The sequence below is a fragment of the Trichosurus vulpecula genome, chromosome 7, assembly GCF_011100635.1.
Source record: "Trichosurus vulpecula isolate mTriVul1 chromosome 7, mTriVul1.pri, whole genome shotgun sequence".
NCBI classification, from domain to species: domain Eukaryota; kingdom Metazoa; phylum Chordata; class Mammalia; order Diprotodontia; family Phalangeridae; genus Trichosurus; species Trichosurus vulpecula.
In genome coordinates, this window is record NC_050579.1 from 33,374,567 (window position 1) to 33,398,650 (window position 24,084).

Sequence of the window (24,084 nt, forward strand, 5' to 3'; positions counted from 1 at the left end):
GTGAGCAGAGCAGAGCCAGGAGAACGTTGTGCACAGCCACAGATATATGGATTCCGTGAGGACCAATCCTGACATACTGCGCTTTTCTCAGCAACCTAAGGGGCAAGGACAACTCCAGGGGACTCACGATGGAGAATGCTATCTTCATCAAGACAAAGAACTGCGAAGTTTGAATACAGACTGAGGCACACTACATGCTTGCCTTTTCTGCTTCTCTTTTGTTTTTGTTTTTGGGCTTTTTTTTTTTTTTTTTGGTTCTGTTTCTTCTTTCTCATGATTCATTCCATTGGTCAAAATTCTTCTCCACGACTTGACTAGTGCATAAATTAATTCAATGCGAAGTTATACATGACAGTTATATGATACTTCATGCCGTCTTGGGGAGGGAGGGGGGAGGGAGAGGAGAAAAACTGGAACTCAAAACTATGTAGAACCGTGTGTGGTAAACTAAAAATAAATAAAGAAATTTATTAAAAAAAATCATTAAATACAAGCAAGAATATAAAAAAAAAAGAAAATCAATGCTGAAAATTAAATATGTTAAATAAATAAATTTAAATTAAGAATCAGAAAAAAAATCTCACTTTCTACTAACTCATCTCCTAGCCCCATAGAAACAAATACCTGTTTGAAAATGTATGTGTATATTCTATACCCTTAGACCATCTCCTCTCTGCCACGTCAGGAGGCATGCTTCCTCAGCAGTCTTCTTCTGAAGTTGTTCAGATATGTTTTCCTTTACCTTGTTAAGTCATTGTGTTAATTGTTCTAGTATTTCTGCTCATTTCAGGCTACATAGTTCATGAAAATCTCCCCAAATTTCTTTGGATTTTTTCTATTTATGATTTCTTAGAACAGGTTAATACTCCATTACATTCATGTACCATACTTTGCTTAGCCATTTGCCAACTGATGGGCATCCTCTTAGTTTCCACAGTCTGACACATAATGGGTACTTAGTAAAAACTTGTTGAGTTTTATTGCTGAATTCTTTGCATCCCAGTTTCCTCCTCTTTAAAAAGACAGAGTTGGACTGGAAGGTCTCTAACTTCCCTTCCAGTTTTAATATTTTATGACTAAAATTTAAATTCCACAGGCTTGGTGTTACATTTGTTTTGTATCTGGAGCAGTTACTTCAAAAGCTGGGTTTTGTGGGTTGTTGAGCTAAGTGCTCAACCAACAAGCCTTCATTAAATGCCTACTATATGCACTGTTCTAGGGATGCAAAAGCAAAGAAGGAAACGATCCCTTCTTGAATGAATCTTACATTCTAGTCAAGGAAGACAACAAACACATGTAAAAATACAGTGTAAATATAAAGTTAGTACATACAAATACATACACAGTAATTAAATACAATAGTTTGGAAGGGGTGGCACTAGCAGTTGGGATCAGAAAACGGTTTGTGCAGAAGACGGTGCTTGAGCTGTGTCTTAAAGGAAGAAAAGGAGGTGAGGAGGTAGTTCATTTCAGGTATAGGTGACTTGTGACCTTGCACAGTCCTGCCTCACTGAAATCAAAGTCACCTGCAAGTCATGTCGTCATTTCCCTGAGGTCATGGTCCTCTTCGAGAATTAAGGACAAACACAACAACAAAGGTGACCCATCAACGCAAAGACATGGAGATGAGATGGGGTGTATTATGTGTTCAGAACAGAGAGGTAGCCAATTCGGCTGGATTGCAAAGTATGGGAGAAGTCATGTCCAATGAAGCTGGAAAGAGACTGGGGACAAGTTCTAAGGGACTTTGGAAGCTAAACAGAGGAGTTTATGATCCAACCTAAAGGCAAGAGAAAGCCACTGGAATTCATTAAGGGAGTCCCACGGTCAGATCAGCACTTAAGGAAAATTTCTTCGGCATCATTGACAAAGAGGGACTAGGGAAGTGAGACAAGGATCCTAGGAAGAAAGAAGACACAATACTAGAAACCTGGGGTGTGGCTCTCTGTTACAAACTGAAGAAAAGCTCATATTGAATGATCTGGGGGTACTACCTGGGGCCATTTCTTTATAGAACTGCTCAGAGACAGGGACCCCTAGAGATTTTCTTCCAACAGGCTGCAAAAGAACTTGGTATCTCAAAAGCAAGACCTTCTCGCCTCGAATTCTACCAGCAAGGGCCATGCTACTGTGTCCAGTAGTAGAAAGCACCTTGGCAAATAGCTAGATACCCAAACTCTCTCCTTCCTACTCCACAAGTGAACACAAGGGGCAAATACCCTGTGGGAAGGAGACACCCCGCCCTGGTATGTTCAAGAAACTTCCTGGGGTTCTTGACCTAGAAGCTGGGCTAATTCAAAGCCCTTCACAACCTGGCTCCAGGCTACCTTTCTAGACTTTATTTCATGTTTCTCCCCTTCACGCACTCACTTTACACTTAAAACAACTTCTCTCCATGCGTGGAACGCACCCCTTCCTCACCTGCCTTTTACAATTCCTAGCTTCTCTCAAAGCCCATCTCACATGCCAGCCATCTCCTTCAGGAGGCCTTTTCCGAGTTCCCTAGCTGGAATGTCTCAGCAGACATCCTCCTAAATTGCCTTCTATGCATTGTGTATATGGTCTATAGCTGTTTGTGCACCAGATGAATGTAAGCCCCCTTGAGGACAGGGTGACATTTGTCTTTGAATTCCTCAGTGTCTAGTACAGTATTTTGCACTTAGTAGACGTTTACTAAATGGTTATGGATTGCTATGTCTTGTTTTCCCCAGTAGAACCTGATCTTGAGGGGACGGACTAATTCCTTTTTGGCTCTGCATCTTAGGCCAGAGTAAGCACTTGAATGTCAGCAGATTGATGGATTGGTTCTCTCGCGCTGTTTATTTCCCAGGTTGATGGCGGAGAGGGGGTTGGGGAGAGGGTTGAAGAGATGGGATTGGAAGGGTGAGATGGGGGGGGGGGGTTAGGGGTGGGGTGAGACCGTGGGGAGGGCGGGCGGCGTGGCTCCAGGTGATCGGCAGCCAGCTGTGAGACGGGACAGACGCCTAACCCGAGACGCCCGCCCCTCCAGAGTGCCTTTCTTCTCGGGACTCCCTAGCTCCTTAGAGCCGGCGGAGGGGCGGAAGGGAAGCATCCCTCGGGGCGGGGCCAGCTTGCTCTCTCCCTGACTCTCTGGGCTGGCACTGCTGCCGTTGGCCCGACTGGGCCAGGCGTTCGGGTGGGGAGCAGCAGCAGCAGCATCAGCAGCAGCAGGGGTAGCAAATTGCGGGCCGCTCCCGGCCACGTCCCGGGCTCCCGGGCCCCGCCGTTCTCGCTCCAGCCGCGGCTAAGCGAGCGGGGCGCCCGTCGGCCACAGCCCGCCCAGTGCGGGCAGGCTGCCCCACTCCTATCCCGGCCGCGGGCCCTGGTCACGCGGGGCCGCGGGTTCTGGGGGCGCGGGGTAGAGGGAGCTCGGGGGAGGAGGAAGGTGGGCGGTAGGAGGAGCGCGGCAGGCTGGACGGGACGGGGCTGGGCGGGGCGGGCCGCGCCGGGCCTGGCCGGGCTGGGCTCCGGAGCGGGACTGAGCCAGCCGAGCTGAGCCGAACCGAAAGGAGCGCAGAGCTGCCGGCCGGGGACCCATTGCGCCAATGCTGCTGACGCTGGCCTGCGGCTCGATCTTCTTCCCCGGCTTCTTCGTGCTCGGCGCCTGGGGGCTGCACCAGGCGCTTCCCCAATGGACCGTCATCGATTGTTTGACGTTCAGCAACAGGTACTCGGCTACAGTGTCTCCAGATGCTGCAGGAGTGCTGTTCTTGGTGGCGCTGGCCGTTACGCGGGGGCTCCGGGGACCCCAGGCTGCCCGCGCCATGCTGCGCTAGGCGGGGCGGGGGGTGGGGTGGGGCGCAGGGCCGGCAGGAAGCCGAAGTGGGCTGTCTGCCTCTCCCCCTCCTTCCCTTCTGCCGGCCGACTCTTTCCGCGGACCCTCACTGGGACAGCGCGGGCAGAGCAGAGCAGAGCAGGAGACTGCTCAGATCTTTGGGGCCAGTGTGGATTGGCTAGGGGGTTTCTGTCTCTTAGGGACTGATGCCGCAGGTTTAGCCCGTGGCTCTGCCGGGAGTGGGGATGTCCTTAGGGGTTTGGAAGTCCGAAGTGGACAGATCAGCGTTTCCTCGCTCTTCCCCAAGATAGGTGATGAAGCATCTCTCTTTTTTCCCCCTTTTCCCCTGTTAGGGTTGTTTCTTCAATCCAGGCTATCCTGGCTTCTGCCTCTGGGCTCACCATCGTTCTGTCCTGCACTGATGTGATTACCTGTAGGTAAGTGCTATTGTCAGTGGGAGAGGAGTAAACATCCCGGCAGGGGACCTTTTTGGGTAGGGACTGCTTATTAGTGGGTTCCAGGCACCCCTTTATCAGTACCACCATTAGGCCGCTGATTATGGGAGTTAAGGAAGGACTTTCTGGTCCCCTCCCCTTCACCCAGTTCTCTTTCCCACCTTCAAGAACGATGTTAGGAAACTCTAGTGAACACTCCAGGGAGTATTGATGCTGCTTAGTTGTTTTCAGTCGTGTCCGACTCATTATGACCGGTTTTTTTTTGGGGGGGGGGGTTCCCCTGGAAGAGATACTGGAGTGGTTTGCCATTTCCTTCTCCAGCTCATTTTGCAGATGAGGAAACTGAGGCCAACAGGGTTAAATGACTTGCCCAGGATCTTACTGCTAGTGTCTGAGGTAGAATCTGAACTCGGGTCTTCCAGACTCCAGGCTGGTGCTCTGTTCACTGTGCCTAGCTGCCCTAGGGAGTATTGATAATGGCCTCATAATGGGGCAGTCTTTGAAAGAAATGTGGTCTAATAAAAAGAAGACAATGAAGATTTTAGTCCCAGGCTCCAACATGAGATAGTGTGATCCCAGGCCCCCCAAAATAATGTAGCTGAGGTTTCCCCAGTGGCAGAATTTCAGGGCTGTGATATAAATAAATAGGTCAATATATGGGGCACACTGTGCTTTTAGAAAGTAAAAGTGTTATGTCCTTCCTTTTGCATGGGCGATATGGAATAGTGCGTATACTGTCAGGCAGGGTTGATGTGTGAGTTGGTTTTGCTGAACTGCTTTTTCCTTCTTTCTTTTTTTATTCTTTATTACAAGAGAGAGTTTCCTGGGGAGGGGATAGGTTTTGTTTTGAAATGAAGGTGACCCAAAGACAAAAGGTTTAAAAAGTAAGACCAAACTTTTTTTTTCAAAAGCAAATTGCTAAGTAGAACCTAGTTCTTATAAATGTTGAAGAAATTTATTATTGCCTTTTGTTTTTATGTCAGTCATTTCCCCTTAGCCCTCATACTATCCCCCACCCCCTAGAACAAAAGAAAACATTTCAGCAGTCAGGTGGCAGATAATATAACAATATTTAACAATGTATACTGCATTCCACATCCATAGTCCCCATCTTTCTCCTGAAAGCAGAATTTTATTGTTTCTCCAGACCAAAGATTTTAGAAAACATGTTTTAGTACAGGGAATTGGGGCTCTTGGTTCTTTCGAATGCCTCCTCTTCTTTGGTCAGCCTTGGCAGTGCCAATGTGATAGATCTTTCAGGCTAAAAATAACCTTCTCCAATACAGATTGCCCTGCCTGTTTCTCTAGACCTTCTCATCCCTGGCAAAGCTGGGATCTTTGATGATCATCCTAGGCTCCTTTTCAGAGAACCATCTTATGTATGACAGATCCCAAAATAGGCAGGAAGTGGGGAAGTCCTCATCTGTCCACATCACACAGGAGTATGTTTCATTCAGAGGAACACGTTTTAAACAGAGACCAGAAGGTCTGGATTTGAGTGACCCGTGGCTAGAAGTTTTCAGTGACGCTGCCAACTGGGGCATTTTAGAATATTTCATTCCACTTCTTGCTTCACTTTTCCCAGCCCCAAGCTCTTGTTATTCCTGGCTACATGATAGGGTAGTGGGAAACTGATCTTGGAAGCAGTGTATATTGCTCTTCTCTAGTCCCCTTCATTTTGAAATAGACTCAGTAAGATGAACTTGCTTCACCACAGAGACTAGCATGTCCCCATACGGATTTTAATGAGGGCAGAATGAACTTACAAGTATGTTAAAGCTGGAGAGGAATTTCATTCCCTTTTACAGATAAGGAAACCGAGGTCTTGCTAATTGCCCAAAGTTATTACATAGGTCTTAAAGTCCCACAGTCTGGATTTGAACCTAGGTTTTCTGACTCGTAAGTCCAGGAGAGACAAATGACCTTGGAATCAGATGACACCGATATATATTCGAAGACTAGCTTTCTAACACCAGCTGTTTGACCTGTTTCTCTATTTGCAGAACAGAGAGGATGCTTGTATGACATACCTCATGGGTTTGTTGAAAGCAAACCCTTAAAATGCTATAGAAAATGAGTTGTATTTTTTGCCACACGGTGGCTGATAGAGGCAGAGGAATCAGGGTCTGACTGCCAAATAGTAATTGTGTGACAGTGGACAAATCTGTGGCCTACTCTCTCAGTGCCCCAGACAACTAAGATTCTAATCACAAATGAGGCACTGACCTGCACTGGTGGAGAAAGTTTTAGGAAGTTCCCTACTGAAGAAATTACTCCCTCCATCATGTCAACTCCTTCATTTTGCAAAGGAAAGGAGGCCCAGAAAGGTGAAGGGTCCAAAGTCACATAGCCAGTCTGTTGTAGGCTGAGAATCTAATGCTCAGGTTCGAATTCATACGCCGTTCAGGATGAATTCATCTCATGGCCTTGGGTTTTATGGTTTTATCTCCATTGACTCTGTCAAAAGTAACTAAGTGATGTTACTATAGGCTGTGAATTGTAAAGGAAATGATGCTGTGACTGTCATACGTGGGAGTTCTTGGCTGGGTTGAGTTTCCTCTCTTTGTAAACTTAAGTATTTATTACTAATAAAGATAAACATAATGGTATACATACTTGGGTTGCAAAAACACAGGATGGGGGGATTGTGGGTAGATAGTGGTTTGTGTGGAAACATAATGGGTTTGAGGGTGTAGCAAAACTCAATATGGCTGATATGAGAGCAAGGACTGCTACCTCAACTATACAGTGCCTCAAGGAGGGAGATGACTTATGTGCCCTCAGGCAGGCTATGCCTGGGGAGTAGTCTTTAGTTCTGGAGGCAGCTAGGTAGTGCAATGAATATAGCACCAGGCCTGGAGTCAAGAAGCCCTGAGTTCAAATCCTGCCTCAGACACTTACTAGCTGTGTGACCCTGGGCAAGTCACTCAACCCTGTTGGCCTCAGTTACTTCATCTGTCAAATGATCTAGAGAAAGAAATGGCAAGCCACTCCAGTATCTTTGCCAAGAAAACCCCAAATGGGTCACAAAAGGCCTGATGTGACTCAATAAAAACAAAGGAAACCAGTTATACTGAAATAGTTATAAAAATTTTAAAATAAAAATTCATGGACACCCGATTTAGAGGGACATGAAAGCCCTCTAAGTAGCTTAAGGACTGTCAGTTGGAAGAGGCATTAGCCATAACTGGGGGCAATAGGGTGAGCGGGAGTGGAGGTTATAAGTGATGTGAAGAGAAACTTCCTCAGAACTGGAGCTGTTCAAGAGTGGGGCAGGCTGCCTCAGGAAAGTCATGGATCTTCTGTCACTGGAGTCTTCAATTAGAGGCTGAACTGCCACCTGTTGGGAATGTGGTAGGAAGGATTTTTGGTCTAGCTAGCCACTGAGATTCTTGCCATCTCTCAGGTTGTCCTTTACTGACTCTGTAGAGCTCTGTACCAGCAAGGCAAATCTCCTCAAACTGCCTTCAGCTTGTCAAGGTGATTTTGAAGCCCGCCTTTCCAAACCACTAGACTGAATGAGCTGCCATGACCCTAAGCTGTTCTACATACCGTTTCAAGGCCTGAGTGGAGGCTGCCTATTTCAGAAACACATGATCAATTTCTGTAATTAAAGACATGAGGTGCAGCTTGTGGGAAAAAAATGGTGACAAGGGCAAGCTACAAATTTCTGTAAACTATTTGAAATAAGAACATTTCCTCATCAGCCCTTTGAGGCAAAGGGAATGGGGGAGAAATTCTGGACTTTACTTCCTCATAGGGATTCTTAGTGGTAATAATACCTAAAATTTCATATTGCTTTAAGGTAGGGCTTCTTAACCTTTTTGTAGAATGGACTCTGTTGGCTGTAAATTACTCCATTCACACCACCTTATAATGAAGCCTTTCTTAAAGGCCCAAAATAAAACATATAGAGTTATGAAGGAAACAAATTAGATTGAAAGATGACTAAATATTTACTTTTTTGGGTAAAGAACCCATACTAAGTTCTTTGATTGAAATTGCCTTTGATATTTCTGAGATTCCAGATCTTTTCATTTTCAAGGCACCCGTGATGGAAGATCTTAATAGAATCATGACAAAGAGATAGAAAGCAGGAGGCTATGAGTTAGGACCCTTCAAGTTTGGCTTCATCTCTATGGGGGGGAAAGTACTAGGTTTGTGCCTTAGTCCTTCTATTCACCCTTTTATGTAGGCAGCAGGCCAAATGAGACAGTGGAAACATAGAACTGAAGGGTTGGAGGGGACCTGAGAAGACGTAAAGGCCAAATCTACCCACTATTAACATACCCAAGGAGTGGTCATACAGCCTGCGCTTAAAAGCCTGTAAACACATCTTCAAATGGATCCTGCATCTCTTACTGTGTGACCTCAAGGAAGTTAGTTAACCTCTCTGGGTCACAGTACGGATAGAGGATAGAGGATCGACTAGATCAGGGCTCCTTAAACTTTTTCACTTTCAAACCCTTCAACGCTTACTGTGGGTCTCGACCCCATTTAGGGGACTATGCTGGACCAGATCAGGGATTAACAACCTTTTTAATGGCATGGACCCCTTCTCAGAATGTTTAAATAATGGAAGAATTGCTCCATTTAAGTTGGAGGTTAGTGAAAATAAAGATGTCTTTTATCCCACCATCCAAGTTCACAGACTCCAGGTAAAACTTTGTCCAGCTCTGAATCTAATCATCTGATACTGTTGATGGGAGGATGTTTTAAGAGCCCCTGAATCTCCTGAAGTCTTCAGCGAATACCCAAACATTTCACCACCTCAGACTTCATTTTGTCTTGGTTTTGACTTTTCTTTAATCAGGGAGGTACTAGATAGCATTTCTCCACCCCACCCCCACCCGAGTCTCTTGCATTTCGATTAGTCTCTTTCAAATTTTTTGCTCACTAGAACCTCCAAAACCCCATGAATTCAGTAGGGCAGATTGTCGCCATTTTCCTGATGAGATGACGACACAGAACAGTGAAAGGCTTTGCCCAGATGCACAGAGCTGGTTAGTAAGGGCGCAAGCACCAGAAGCTAGGTGTCTTGTTAATTCACTCAGTCACCTCGAACGACCTTTGCCCTACAGCTACAATTCTGCATTGTGGTAAATAATGGAGATGGCAGTTTCCCCTTCACGGCCAGACCCCTCTTGCTTTCACTAGGCTTTCTGGAGCTCTCGTGTATTTTCAAAGGGGTAGTTATTCTGATTGTGGAACGGCTTCATCCAAGGCACCAGGCTAGAGATGGCCACCTACCTAACAAGCACACTTCTTCAGTCATTGCAAGAGCAAAGTCCAGGTAATTGAGTCACATTATAGCTGCTTCATTCATTGCAGGCTGGCAGTTCCCATTGTTTATTCACAGTATAATTAAGGAACAAGAAGTTTGGAGACCATCTCATTGAACCAATGACTGCATCTCTTCCAGGGTATAGAAACTAGATTTCTATTATATATTCAAGTACAATTTTTGTATGTATAGTGGTTAGTCATTAACTGGCACTGAGGCTGCCATCTGTGGGCACTCCTGTTCCTACTCTGTCCTAGGGCATTAATAGAGGAAAGACTTACACTATTTATGATGTTCAGGCCTATGAGGAGCAGCTTGTCCTCTCATCTAGGATAACCAGCTATAACTTGGTTATTTTCACACTGGTTACATACAGGTGGTACCCGAGCTGGAATAGCAGGGAAAATTGCCACAGAAGCCACCCAACAGGTTACAGCCACACCCAGGGCTGGGGTTCTATGTTCTAGTGGGACCTCGATGGGTATGTCTGAGAGATAGAGAACTGTGAAATCTGTAAATGTAGGCTTGGGGTTTTCAGACTGCCAACTCTAGCCTATTGAGTAATGGCATATTAGTGCCACTGGAGTTAAACTGGAAATAAGAGCTTCGGTCTAATTCCCAGATCAGTTTCTTAAAAGGGAGTGTTGGCAACTTGGAGGGCTGGGTAACTTGGACACACCACAGAAGGCCAGTTAAGTCCATTACAAGGAACCAGCTAAACTAGACAAAAGGGAAACATTTAACAGGCCCATTTAAAAGAAGCAAATGATGCCAAGTCGGTATTTGGCTCCTCCACTGAGTTGCCCATTGCTCAACATCCTTGTGCATTTTCATGTCGCTGTTTACTTAGAGGCATTCCTTCCTGGCAAGCATTTGGAGCAATAACCGCTACGTAAGTAGCGAGTGGGTCAGCACCGCGCCACACTGTTACGAGTGGGCAGATCCTTAGGTTTCAGGCTCGCAGAATCCGCTTTTAGAATGTTCATGTGCTTCCCTCTAGGCACTGGCTTACTCGAGAATATGTATGGGTTTTGATTCCATACATGACCTACGACCTAGGCGCTATGTACATTTGCTACTGGTACCGAAACAGAGGCGAGGATAAGAAACACTCTCTCGCCATCTTTAGGAACTTCCTCCAGCACGATCGCCTCATGCTCACGCACCATATTTTCATTCTGATCGTTCTCGTACCCATCGCACAGGTGAGTGTTCACAGGACAGGGTCACCATCATTACAGAGGCAACTTGTGTTCCGGAAGAGTGGGAGACATTATCCCTGCCTATGGAACCACAGCTGCACCTCGGATGCCCTTTCTAGTTTCATTTGTTCCCTTAGTTGGCTGGCTCCAGCGTGACTGCCCAGCCTCTTATGCCAGCCATGTAAATGGCATGCGCAGAACCATAATTTGAATATTTCTGGTCCATTTCATGAGTTGTCATAGCTCAAGCACTTGCCCTTTGGTCAGCCTTCTATTTAGCAAGATTTGTCCTCAGTCCCCCCCCACCCCCAAAAGGTCCTTCCTACTTGTTAAGACCTGCCTATGCTCCACTAATAGGGCTTTCAAGAACTCTGGATCATCTCCATGCTATACCGAAGCATCAGTTAGGTTTAAGTAAACTTGAAAAATTAACATTGGCCCATCCACTCCTGCCCTCACTTCCCATAGAGCTAGGGAGCCTATGCCCCTCAGTATATATAATGCAACAATTATTTTAAAAAGTGAAAACTTCAACCGGTTGAGTGTTGTATCTTTATAATGCTAAGTAGCTGCTTTCTTTTCATGAAATTGATGTAGTATTTGGCTACCATGAAAGTGAAGCCTTCAGGAGAATGAGGAGCAAGCCCACTTTTTGTTGGGCTAGTAGTAGATTCCCATGAACTCACGAAGGAGAGACAGTCGGGGATGTGTGAATGGGTTCCTAGGTCCCCTCCCCAGCAGTGATGGCGGTCCTGTGGCTGTGTGGATCATTCCCCAGCGATGGCAGCCACTCAGGCAACTGTTTGCCTCCACTTCCATGTTCAGCCTTTGACTTGTTCCTTTATGGTCAAGGTTCACCATCTTGGCTGGCCTGGCTCACACGCCCTGCCTGGCATTCTACTGCCCTGCTACATCTCCAAAGGCACACGTTTCTCAGGTCCTGATTTCTTCTCACTTGCAGGTGATGAGGGGAGAACGTGGTGACTTCTTTGTAGGCTGTATCTTCACAGCAGAATTCAGCACTCCGTTTGTGTCGCTGGGCAGAATTCTGATCCTGGTATGTAGAGAATCAGTGTCAGAGCTGGAAGGGAACTGATGAGAACATCTAGCCCAACCCTTTCATTCTACAGATAAGGAAACAGGCCCAGAGAAGGAAAGCAGTTTGCTCCAGACCATCCCGCAAGCTCCTGTATGACAGAGTGTATATAAAAAGGGACCTTGTTTTATCAATATAGTCACAGAAGAAGCCCTTGGGTATAGTGAGGCAGGAGATCCACTGGATGGCCTTAAGTTCTGAATCCTGGTGGAGGGCATACCAGGTGACCCACTGTCCTAGGGCTCCCTGTAGGAGCACTTCCATGGGGATCATTCCCATCACTAGAACTCGAAGTGTATGCCCAGCTCTGGTCAGTTGATCTTCTTATTGGATCACAGAATCTTAGTGGTGGGAGGAACCTCAGAGCCCACTGAGTCTATTCACCCATGAGCTCTACAGTTCCTTCTACAACAAACCCAATAAAGGATCAAGCTTTTGCTTGAAGATCCCCAGGGAGGGGGCACCCAGCCCTTCAGAAGAGACTCTTCCAGTCTGGGACAGTTTTCATGGTTAAGATTCCTCCGCCTTCACATCTGGCATAAATTTGTCTCTATCACTTCCTATTGTGCTAATTCTGTCTTCTAGGGCAGAACAAGCCTGACCCCTCTTCCATGTAATAATTTTTCAAATATTTGGGCCCCAATAATAGCATTTATATGCTCAAATACACATATGCACATACACACACATATAAACATACTCTACAATCCACATCTTAAGGATAGACTATATTTTATATTCTATATATGTACTATATACAGCATATGTCTATACATATATACATATGCATATATAAACACTATTGAAGTATTAGAGAGTATAGATATGTGTCTATGTATATATAGGGATCCCCAAAGTTTTAGTGCAGTTTTAAGTCCTAATAGCTTAAAACTGCACTAAGATTTTGGGGACCCACCCCAGCATGTGTGTGTCTATAAACACATGTATATGTTCTGTGTATATACAACACACATGTATGTTATGCATGGAGGTGTGTGTATATATATACATACGTACATAAAAACACACACATATCAAATTCAGTCTAAGCAATGACTGCCACCTTGGGTGGAGTCCAAAGGACTTCTAGAACACAGGAGTTCTTTGGCATTTAAGGGGTCTCCCTCAGTGACCTTTACTGCCATTGAGCCCAAGTAGAAAAGGCAAAGGGGTAGCTTAACCAGCTCTAGCTGCCTGCTGAACCTTTTTTCTTCCCCCTTCCTCTCCTTCTGCAGTTGAAGAAGCAGCACACGATTGTGTACAAGTTGAATGGAATCCTGACACTGGTGACCTTCTTTTTCTGCCGCATCCTCATCTTCCCCTTCATGTACTGGTCCTATGGCCAACAGAATGGGCTGCACTTGCTGCAGACACCATTCCGCATACCCTTCTTTTGCAATGTCATTAATGCCATCCTCATCTCGCCCCAGCTCTACTGGTTTGCTCTGCTCTGCAGGAAGGCAGCCCAGATGTTTAATACTTCCCAGGCCAAAAAGGACAGTTAGTGGAGCCTATGACCCAGAGACTGCAGAGGAAGGGGTATCCTCCCATACTCCCTGCCTCCTCCACATTCCATGGAACTATATGGGCCCTGAATGGCCTCTGTTTTCCGGGAGGCAATGGGGAGGTGGACAGGTTGGGTTTTACAAGGAAGTTACATTTCCTCCCCCCTCTGCCTTTTTACAGAAGCACATTTTCATGGGTAACTACAGTATCAGGTTGTAGCATATGAGTGAGTAGCTGAGGAATCTGGCCCATGGCCACCAATCACCAGATGGTTTCTGTTAGCTCTGAGAACACGGCTGGAGTCTAATCTCAAAGAGCTGGGCAGGAGGTGCCACAGAAGTTTGGGGGAGACAAGACAGGTAGACCTGGTGACCAAGGGGCCTCTGCCAGGCTATTTGCACACTGATTTAACAGTCTGGTTTTTACATATCCTTTTGCTTACCTCCTTTGATTAAGGAACAGCCTATACTGGGCCAGCAGGACCAAAGCAACATTTTCCTGATTTACCTGTGTGATCTGGGAATAAGGGGCCAGAAGAACTGGGGCTGCAGTTTTGTTTTTTTCTTTCCTAGGCCGACATACCAAGTCTCAAGTGCCCCCATTTCCCTTCACTCTTACCCTGGTGCCAATGTTTTAACACTCACATCCACCATCCCCTGGGCTGGGATGGAGGGGGAACACTACCGAGGAGCCAACAATTTTTATAAGACACCAGCTGTCTCTGTTTCAACTCTGCAAGCCAAGTTAGGGAAATCAGAACCATTAACTGGTAAACCACACTCTCCTTGGCCTCCTTCTTTGCATCCGGTCTGTTCTCTGTCCACATGCATAGGACTGCCTGACATCTAGTAAAACACAGGATTTTAACAGCTCCCCAGCCTATGGCTCACATTCTTCTCTAGATGAGACTCTAGTGGCCTTAGAAAAAATTCATGTCTGGACTACTAAATGTTTTTCCTATTTCCCTTATAACTTAGTGTTCTGATGAGAAACCATGAGTCCTTGACAGCTCAACTACCTGAGAAAGGAGTCTAACACAAATACCCAGGCCCAAATGAGAGCTGGGTCCCTCTCTCCACATGTTCAAACCCCCTTGTCACCAGCTACTTCGCAATAGGAAACCCAAGTGCCAACTCTAAACATTCCTCATAAAAATAGGATGTTTTAGGAATTATGCTGTGGCAAAGTATTTTTTTAAGCTAGAATTTTTAAAAAAATAAGGTTATCTTCCCATCAGTTGTGATTCCATTGTCTTTTAAATGTGGTAGTATATTTAACAGTAATGACTTGGTTCAGACTCTTGCTGTCTGTCTCAGTCTAATGGGTGCTTTTTTCTGAACCTATAAAATGCTATACAAGTTTTTGGCTTGTCTTGGTGTTTTGTTTACTGATAATTTATCTGAAAGAAAAAATTCCCTCATGGAGATTAAATTTCATTAATGTTTTTCCTACTTACTCTCATTGTGAAAGACATCAATAAAGATTTCTTTTTAAAACCATTCAATGGAAGGAGTGACCATTGTCTCTACTTCCATTCCCGCTCAGTGAGAACATACCTGGGTATCTTCAGGATTATCCTGCCTCAGTCTAAGGGATTTCGGGCAGCCTGGGCCAGCTCCCAGTGAGGTCTTGGTGGGCACTGGGGGGAGGGTCCCAGCTGTCCCACTTCCCTTCAGTCTGATCTCAGTGAGGAAATTAGCAATCAAGCTCCAGCCACAATGACAGCCAAACTCTGGATTTCCAAAGAACAAGCCCGATAACAGGTTACTTTTATTGCTGCTGCCCTATACAAGAGCATTGTCCTCTTGATGCTGTCTGTCCAGCTCCTTCTATAAGTGCTTACTTTACACTTAAAACAACTTCTCCCATCCCTCCCTCTCTCATAACCTGTGGGCCAACCCATTCACCCACTTGCTGGGCAATGGATCAGGAGGTCTGGTCATGGACAGAGGATCCTCTCCAGCATGACTTAAGGCTGCCACAAGTCCAGTGAGGATGGTTTCAGAGGGTGTTGGAGCCTAGCAGTGGTGATTTGGGACCAATTATAAAAGGATTGGGAAAGGTTCAAAAGAAAAGGTAAATTTTATTATAACTATTACAAATGCCTCTTCTTTACATACCGTACCCTCGGTGTCTCTTGCCTCTCCTATTTCCTATGATTGTGAAAGGAAGCTTTTGCATGCCATCTAGCCCTGAGCCTGCCTCACTTCCATGGAAGACCAACATCTCCTGGTGTGGGTCATCAGAAGTTGTTGATCTTCTGTAGCAAAGTTTTCCGCTGTTCCCTCGGCCCGACGTTTTCGGCAATGGATTTGAGGAAGTGCTGCTCGTTTGCCTTCCGGAGCAGGGCGTTAGTGGATGTGTCACTTTTGCTCAGGACTTCATAGTAGGAGAGGATCTCCAGGGCTAGAACATAGAGGGGCTCACAGACTTCCTCAGGAAGCATGGCCATGATATGGAGGATATGACAGAAGAGTTGAGTGTAAACAAACAAGGTTTCTTGTGTCAAGTCTTTCTCCTGTCCTTGGACCCATGGGCTCAAGGACTGGACCTTGATGGAGTCAAGCAAGTCGGTCAGACTGTTGCAAATGAGCTTGACCACATGGCTCCAGCCTTCAGCAGGAAGCCAGTTGGAACAGCTAGGGCTGCAAAGGAACTGGAAACCTCTCAAGAAGAGCACAGAGAGCTGCAGCTCTTGGGCAAAGGGTTTCAGGTTGAGCAGTGGAACAAACTGGACATACTCGAGACTGTATGGGACATGCAACACTTGTTTTTGCAAAAGACTCTTGGTCAGCTGGTGCAGGCATTTCCATTCATTGGGGCTGCACCAAGGCAAGACTTGCACCAAGGCCACGAGGAAGCCCTTGCTGAAGAAGCTGACCTCCTCAGGGTTGCCTGTATCCACAGCCAGGAGTGACAGCATGTGCTCACAAGTGTCAACAGAGATACAGCAGCACTCCATCCAGGCCAGAAGGCCCGTGCCAGGCCCATAGGCCGGGTGATTCTGTGAGGTCCAGTCATCCTCAGAAAGCTTGCAGATCTCAAAGAGTGTGGCTGGCACTTCACACTTAAAATGACCCTTAAAGACAGTCCGAAGCCGCAGGCCCACAGTCCAGTCAAGCTTCTCCATCTTCCGGTGGAGCCAGGACAAGGACTTGGTCCAGTTCTCTGGACTGGGGTTCTCCTCCTTGGGCAGCACCACCTCACAGATTTGCTCAAGGATGCCGATCACCGTATCTTTGGAGTCCAATGAGAGGTGCCGCTTTGCCTTGGGGTGCTGCCAATATTTGGTGTAGCTGTCTAGCAGCTGGCACAGAGTGAAGAGGAGGGGGAATGGGGAACAGGACAGGAGCCAGTAGCCATCAGAGCATGGCTTTGCTTCCAGAGCCTGAACAAAGATCTTGAGACAAAGGTCCACCTCTTCCATATGCAGCATCAAGTAAGGCAGGACAAACACTTTAATTACCTCCTCAGGTGCCAGAAGAGGGGTCAAGGGAATGGTGCTGCTCTCTTGCTCTGGGGGATGCATCAGGTAGCTGAGAAACTCCAAAAACTGCTTCTCCTCCTTGGCTGATGAAAGCTTCCCCCAGACGCTTTCTTTGAGACACGTCACCAGAAGAGAGGTGGCTAAGCTTGGATCTTGCTTTCCCTCAGTGAATTTGAGGGCAGGGAAGGCACTCAGGATCTGAGCCAGGAACTTGTGAGCCCCAAGATTGACCATGGCAAGGCTGCACATCTTCTTCACCGTGGCCTCTGGGTGGAGCACAATCAGCCTGGCCACGGAGGCAATGGCTTTGGCAAGGCCTTGCTCGGAGGCACTCTGGGTGATCTGGTTGAAAGCCATGTTCAGGTCCTCCTGGAAACCCTCCATGTAAGTGACCAGCTTCTCAGAGAGGCCCTTCCACCCCCAGGAGCTCAAGATGCCTGAGAGCACTTTGTTTTTATCCAGCAAAGAGAGGTCGGAGTAACAGTCCAGAATCAAGTTGGTGACTTCTTCTGCCTGCACCTCAGGGACCTCTTGGCCCGATGTGTTGATTGTCGTGACTGTTTCCAGCAGCTTCAATACTAAGCCTGGCTCCCGGAAAAGAGCCTTGTTTTTCACAAGGCAGTCTAGCCACTCAGCTGAGAAAGCCCACTTCTTCTCAGAGGCAAAGATGTAGCACATCTCCATGTGCCGGTCCATCTTCTGCCCGATGATGGCCATGGCGATCGAGGCAGTGATGTCCTCTGAACTCTTGCCCTTCAGAGTCATGTTGGTCTTCCTCAGGAAGTTTTTAACACACTCTGCCAGCTCTGAGACTATCTGGCCCTCATCCTTGGAGAGATCCCTGGTGTCCAGGTAGCCCTTGAGGTTCTGGTTGAAGGAGGTCAAGCTGTCACACAGGCGATAGGTCCCGTAGCTCAGCCTCTGGCTGCTGTTGAGCACGGTGTGCAGCTCCTCCCCCCACTGCTGCAGCAGGTTGTGCAGGTACCCAAAGCCCACGAAGAGCGTCTCGTTGGGCAGCTTGGCCAGTGAGGTCAGGCTCACGTCCCGCTCGGCCTCCTTCACCTTCTCGGCCAGGCCCTGCTGGTGGTAAGGGTTTTGGGTGTCAGAATTCCACAGGGAGATGACAGTTGCAAGCTTGTCCAAGTACACAGTGATCGACAGCTCCTGTGGGTCTTCCTCCACCAAGGCAAAGACGGTCAGCATGTCGGCCAGGTTAGCCACGGCGCAGCACTTCAGGCTGGGGGCCGTGATGTTGTTCTGGATCTGCCTGAGGCCATCCAGCAGCACCTCCAACAAAGACATGATCGGGCAGGCATCGGGGTCGGCCTTGAACCGCTTTGGGGGATGAGAGAATTCATCTGAAGAAGACAGGTACTTGTGTGCCATTGTCCGAAACTGGGTGAGCAGGGGGTCCTTTGAGTCCACTTTGTGCTTCATCATTTCCCACCATACGTCCAAAAAAAAGGTTACATCTTGTAAGGATGTGTCACTGGCCACGTGCTCCACAAAACGTTCCAGTTCTGAACGGCAGATGTTGGAAGGCAGGGCCATCAAGAGCTGGATGAACAGGCCTGATGCCTCGAGGGACTTGAGCAACTCAAAAAGGATGGTGTGGTTGATGGTGGGGATCATGTTCCCCACTGAAAAGAAGATGTCTTCTTGCCACCTAGCATCTGTGTCCGAAGGTGTGATGGGGCAGGGCTGGAGGACCTTGGCCCAGATGATGATCAAAGCTTTCTTGGTCCAAGCCTGGGGGTGGGACTGGGCAATTGCAGAGGAGATCTCTCGCAAGGCTCCAATGATGGGCTGTCCAACTTGCTCCCAGTCAGACTTCTTGAGTTCTGCCAGAGCCTTCGGGCTGAACAGCTGCTCGGCCAGCAGGAATCCCCCATGAAGAATGGTTGTTTCTTCACAGATATTCAAGGGTCCTGTGCAAAAGGAAAACATGCAGGATGAGCACAGACAAATCTTTCAGGACAATAAACAAAAAGATTTCCTGGAAACAGACCCTTCCTTCTTAAGGAAATGGCCATCTAAAATAGGCTTCACATGCCAAAAAGCATTCTTGCATGCACTGAATTGGCACCTCCTGCTGACTTAAGGTGGCTTTGCCCCACTGCCACCTGGAAACAATTACAGAAACATGGCTAACAAGGGCAGCTGGACCCACCATTTATTTGTGGTTTCAAGAGGCTCACAGATTTCAAGGAAACACTCAACCCTTCAGAATCTCTTTTCTATAAAGGAAAGCAAGCTAACTCCAGGCCTGTCCAGGATACCTTGGTAGAGTTGAGGCATCAGTATAAAAGCAAGAACATGCCCTGAAACTGTTCCTGCAGAACAGTATGGTGCCTCTTCTTCATGGACAGAAGATGAAGGAGAGACTCTTTTTTTCAGAACCTTCATGAATTATTTGTGGTAGTTATTTCCGGAATAAGCGTGCCTTTCTCCCATGTGGCACCCTCCACCTCCGAGTCCCTCACCTCCTTCAAGACGCGGCTCAGGCACTGCCTTCTCCATGGTGACCCCCCCCCCCAATATCTTGTATGTATTTATTTTGCATAGTCACCTATGGCCATTAGAACTTGAGCAGGGATTGCTTCATTTGAGGTGTGCCTAGCCGAGACGATGGTACATAATAGGCGCTTTTAAATAGATCTTCACTGTTTGGTACTACAAGAGGGTGTCGGGGTTTCTCCTTACTTTCAAGGCCAAATTTGACCTGGATATGGCCTGCTGGACACACCAGGGCTTCATGGAATTCTAGGCCCCCACTTCCCGCCCTAGGCATTTCAGCTTCCCTTCTGACTTTATTTCTCTACTGAAAATGGACCTGGCCTCCAAATCAACCCATCTGAGGGTCGCAGTTAAAACTGGACTTAAAGTCCAACCCCCACATTTTATGGAATTGAAGCCCAGATCTTCTCCACTTCAAGACCAGGGCTCTGTCCACTATACCAGGTTTTTTTTGTTTGTTTGTTTGTTTTTGTGGTCCTCATTTTCTTAGAGATCTCTGCAGCATGCCTACCTCCCTAGGCTTCCATAATGCTATGCTAATCCATTACGCTGATGATTCTCATTCCTTCTCTCTCTGCCTTCTCTTCTACCTTTTTCCACCCCCAACTGTAGGTATTCCTCAAAGTTCACTCTTCACTGCTCTCCTCTTATGACTTCCAACAGAGAACTCACCCTTTTAACTCTCAACTACCACCCCACTATCACGGCTGAAAAATTTTCAATCTCTCTCCACCCTGACCTCTCTCTCCCAAGCTCCAAGGGCCCAAATGATATTTAAATTTGGATGTTATCAACTCAGATTGAAAAGAGAAACCTTTCTCAGACCTTCCTGCTGACCCCCCCACCTTCCTCTGGTCAATGGGGCAACAGTCTTCCACAGCCCCCAGGTTCCCAACCTGACATCTTGGTGATTCTTCACCCCACACATTCAGATGTGCATTTCCTACATTTTTCTCATTCTTTTCATGGTGTCTGTCCCACCTCTCCAGGTCTAATTAAGAATGAATACTACCAAGTCTGACCTATCATTCGGAGGTTATTAAAAAGAGCTTGTAACAGTGGAGCCACCCTGTTTTCATAATAACCCACCAAGGGGGCAGAAAGCCTCTTAGTCCTTGGGGATCTTCCCTTGACAGTTACTTTAATGGCCAAGAAATGATGGCGATTGGAACTGGTGGGTCAGAAGCTTCCAAGGGGTGAGTAATCCCCCTTCGGATTTCCCAGGGGTCCCCTATGTGAAGCTGGAGCCGAAAATGCCCTTTGGTTTTCTAAGTAACATTAGGAGCTGCTGGCAAATGCTAAGTTTGGGGGTTGGAAAGAACTTTAGGGCCTAAGTGGTGACTGGAGTCTAATCCACTCATTTTTTACAGATGAGGCGGCGGTGCCCCAGAGGGAGGAGGGGGCTTCGTGGTGAAGGTAGCACCGGGAAGGGGCAGGTGGAGTCCCAAGCCTCCAATGCAGATCCCTACTCTGGGGACCCGGAGGCCATGTGGTCAGTCATCGCGGGTCACCCCATGACTAGGAGTCTGGTTGCACCCCTCCTGGCAGGCTGGGGGTCTCCGAGTCTCCCCTGCCCGGGGCTCCAGCCGTGTTTTCTTATGGGGGTGCGTTTTCTCGTCTGTTACAAGTGGGGAGGGCCCTAGACCCGCCCCTGCCTCTGGCACCCGCGCCAGGAGCCTAGCACGTGGTGGGGTCCCTTCCTCCTCGGGACCCCGGTCTGCATCTCGCTGAGGGTCCCCATCCTCTCCCCGCGGGGACCCCTCCAGCCCCAGCCTCCTCCCACCCCGCCTCCGGGCGCGGGGCTCCCGCCGTGGACCTCTCCGCATGGCCCAAAAGGGAGCTGAAGCAGGGGAGGCGGTAGCGCTGAGGGCTCAGCGCGCATGCCCCGCCGTGCTCGCGCCCCGCGGAGCGCGGTGCGGGGGGGGGGGGGGGGAACCGCGGGGCCGCGCAGGCTCCCAGCGGGCCCTTCCCCGCTCCAGGCCCGGCTCGGCCCGGCTCGGCCCGGCTCGGCCCGGCTCGGCCCGGCTCGGCCCGGCTCGCTCACCTAGGTCCATGGCGATGGCGGTGGCGACGCTCAGGTCCCCTGCGGCAGCGCTGCCCTGCGGGGCTGCCAGCTCCCCGCCCCCACCACGGGCTCGAGCCGCGCCCGCCCGAGGCCCGCTCCCGAGGATTATGGCGCGGGCGCCAGCGCACAATGGGCAGCGTGGCTATCCCCCACGCGCGGCCGGCCGGCCCGCAGTCCCAGCTCCGCCTCCGGTCTTCTCGGCTGCGGCCGCGTCCGCTCCTCCGACTCTCCTCCCTTTTCCTTCCCCGCCGGCTGCCCTTGCCTGATCCGACCAACGAGACCCACTGCGGCCTAGAGGGGCTCCCTTCCCTCTTTCCCTCCCCCTCCCCCTCCCCTCCCCCCCCCTCCTCCCCGCCCCCACAGCGCCCCCTACCGGACCGGACCATCAACCGAGGAGTCTTCGGGCAAGTAGTGCGCGCTAGCCCTCCTGCCCCGACCTCGACCGGAGATATTTACAAAGAGTGCCTCCCCACCAGACACCCATTCCGTAGACACAACAGAGGGGCCCCTGGACACCCCTCTAATATAGACAAATACAAAGAGTGCCCCCTAGACACCACTTCCGTACACACTACAGAGGGGGCTCCCCAGACACAAAGAGTGCCCCCTAGACACCCCTCTAATATAGACACATACAAAGAGTGCCCCCCTAGACACCCCTCCCACATAGATAGGTACAGAGTGCACCCCTAGACAACCCTCCCACACAGACACAAAGAATGCCCCCCTAGATGCTGCTTCCATAGACACTACCGAGTGCCCCCATAGACACCCCTCATATAGACACATACAAAGAGTTCCCCCTAGACACCCTTCCTGCACAGATACAAAGAGTGCCCCCTGGACACACCCCTCCCACATAGACACATACAGAGTGCTCCCGATAGACATGCCTTCTCACATAGACACATAAATAGAGTGCCCCCGTAGACACCCCTTCTCATGTAGACACATTCAAAGAGTGCCCCCATAGACAACCCTTCCATAGACACATAAAAAAGTGCCCCCCCATAGACACCCCTCCCACATAGACACATTCAAAGAGTGCCCCCCTACATACCCCTCATAGATATATCATACACAGCAGCCCTATAGACACAGAGAACACCCCCATAGACAACCCCTCCCATAGACACATAGAAAGAGTACCCCCCAGATACCCCTTCCATAGACAAATACAAGAGTGCCCCCTAGACACCCCTCTCACATAGACACATACACAGCAGCCCCACAGACACAGAGAACACCCCCCATAGACAACCCTCCCCATTGACACACAGAAAGACCACCCCCCAAACACGTACATCAAGCACCTCCCCCTTGCCCTTACATCCAGGACATCAGTGTCCCACAAGCACCTTACACTCTTTTGTTCCAAGCTTAGTTCTCTTTTCCCCTCTGGACTTACTCTTCCTCCCGGTGGCTCCCCTGCGCTGAACTTTTCTGCCTCCTCCTCTCCTTTTCCGCTTTGGTCTTACCACCACTCTTGTAAGTCAAGTGGATTTGGGGTGTATGTGTAAAGAGCAGTGCAGGCTGTCACTCCTCGAATCCCGGATCTAGGTGTCTTCAGCAGGATGACCTAGATATGGCAGCCTTTTCCCGAGGGGCCTTCCCACTTCTAATCCCACCGCCCTTCCTGCTGTGGTGGCACCACTGCCCCATGAATCTGGTCATGTAGTAGAGCTCCCTAGGGCCTGTCTCGGGGAGTCCAGATTCTACTACCTGGCATTTGAGACCCTCAGCTCCCAGCACCATCCTTTCTGTCCCCTCTAGACCAAATCCCTGAGGGTTGAACTGTCTCTCCTTGGGTGCCTGGGCATAGTCCTCTGCATACAGAAAGCACTAAATGTTCACTTTATGTTGCTTTTAAAGGTGCAAAAGTGCTTTATTTGTGCAGAAGGCAAAGTTCCATGGGTTTAAGTAATACAGGTGGTTATTATGATGATGATGGTCCTGATTTTACAGGTGGGAAAACTCGAGTCTCCTTGAGTCCCCTTTACCTTGGGCTGGGCTAAGCATTACAATTGTGATCTCATCATGTGAGCCTTACAACAACCTGGCGGAGGCAGGGGTGGGGGTGGGGGCTATTGTTATCTTCATTTTGTGACTGAGGAAACTTGAGGCAGACGAGTTAATGTGACTTTCCCAGGGTCACACAGCTAGTAAGTGTTCTGAGGCTGCATTTGAACTCAGGTCCTCCTGTCTGTGATCCTGTACTCTATCTACTGCATCACAAGAACCTCAATAATAAAGAGGGGAAAAGGGAGACACTCCACCCTTGGAAATGTTATGAGCAAAGGAGATATAAGGGGGTCCTTGGGGTCAGAAAATCCTCATCCTGCCCCCAAGCCTACATTCAGTTGTTCCCTCTACAACCCCAGATCTGCACACACAGTTTCTCAGCTCAGTACAGACACTCCTTTCAAATGCCCACTCATCCATCCACTGGCTCCCTGAACCTCCAGACCTCACACCAAGATGCTCGGCACTCCCCTCCAAATACTGAGCTCCTGTACAGACCAACAGCCCCCCCAACTACACTAAGCATTTTCTCTAAAACACATATTAATGTGTGGCCTCCAGCGCCGAGCAGTGCCCCCCAACCACGTGGACATCCACGTATCTTGTGGGACTCATCCTTCTCGGGGTCACGAAGGTCACTTTGCAGTCCAAGAA

At 48.6% G+C, this 24,084-nt stretch overlaps 2 protein-coding genes across 2 annotated transcripts; one reads left to right on the forward strand and one right to left on the reverse strand.

Annotated features, from left to right (window-relative positions):
• The first annotated feature begins 3,392 nt into the window (after positions 1-3,392).
• On the forward strand, positions 3,393-14,841 carry TLCD3A (TLC domain containing 3A). Its single transcript, XM_036767159.1, has 5 exons — positions 3,393-3,688; positions 4,150-4,233; positions 10,536-10,740; positions 11,699-11,794; positions 13,069-14,841. Exons 1-5 carry the CDS (start codon positions 3,567-3,569, stop codon positions 13,336-13,338), a joined length of 777 nt encoding a protein of 258 aa, XP_036623054.1. The 5' UTR covers positions 3,393-3,566; the 3' UTR covers positions 13,339-14,841.
• Positions 14,842-15,076: 235 nt separating this feature from the next.
• On the reverse strand, positions 15,077-21,748 carry GEMIN4 (gem nuclear organelle associated protein 4). The gene is made up of 2 exons (XM_036767158.1): positions 21,388-21,748; positions 15,077-18,754 (listed from the first exon to the last, which is right to left on the reverse strand). Exons 1-2 carry the CDS (start codon positions 21,395-21,397, stop codon positions 15,582-15,584), a joined length of 3,183 nt encoding a protein of 1,060 aa, XP_036623053.1. The 5' UTR covers positions 21,398-21,748; the 3' UTR covers positions 15,077-15,581.
• Positions 21,749-24,084: the final 2,336 nt, after the last annotated feature.

What these genes read in the sequence shown, in the direction of transcription:
- TLCD3A (XM_036767159.1), top strand. Translation starts at nt 3,567, where the DNA reads ATGCTGCTGACGCTGGCCTGCGGCTCGATCTTCTTCCCCGGCTTCTTC. An exon ending in ACTGATGTGATTACCTGTAG is followed by an intron (nt 4,234 to 10,535) that starts GTAAGTGCTATT and finishes GCTTCCCTCTAG; the next exon opens with GCACTGGCTTACTCGAGAAT. An exon ending in TGGGCAGAATTCTGATCCTG is followed by an intron (nt 11,795 to 13,068) that starts GTATGTAGAGAA and finishes CTCCTTCTGCAG; the next exon opens with TTGAAGAAGCAGCACACGAT.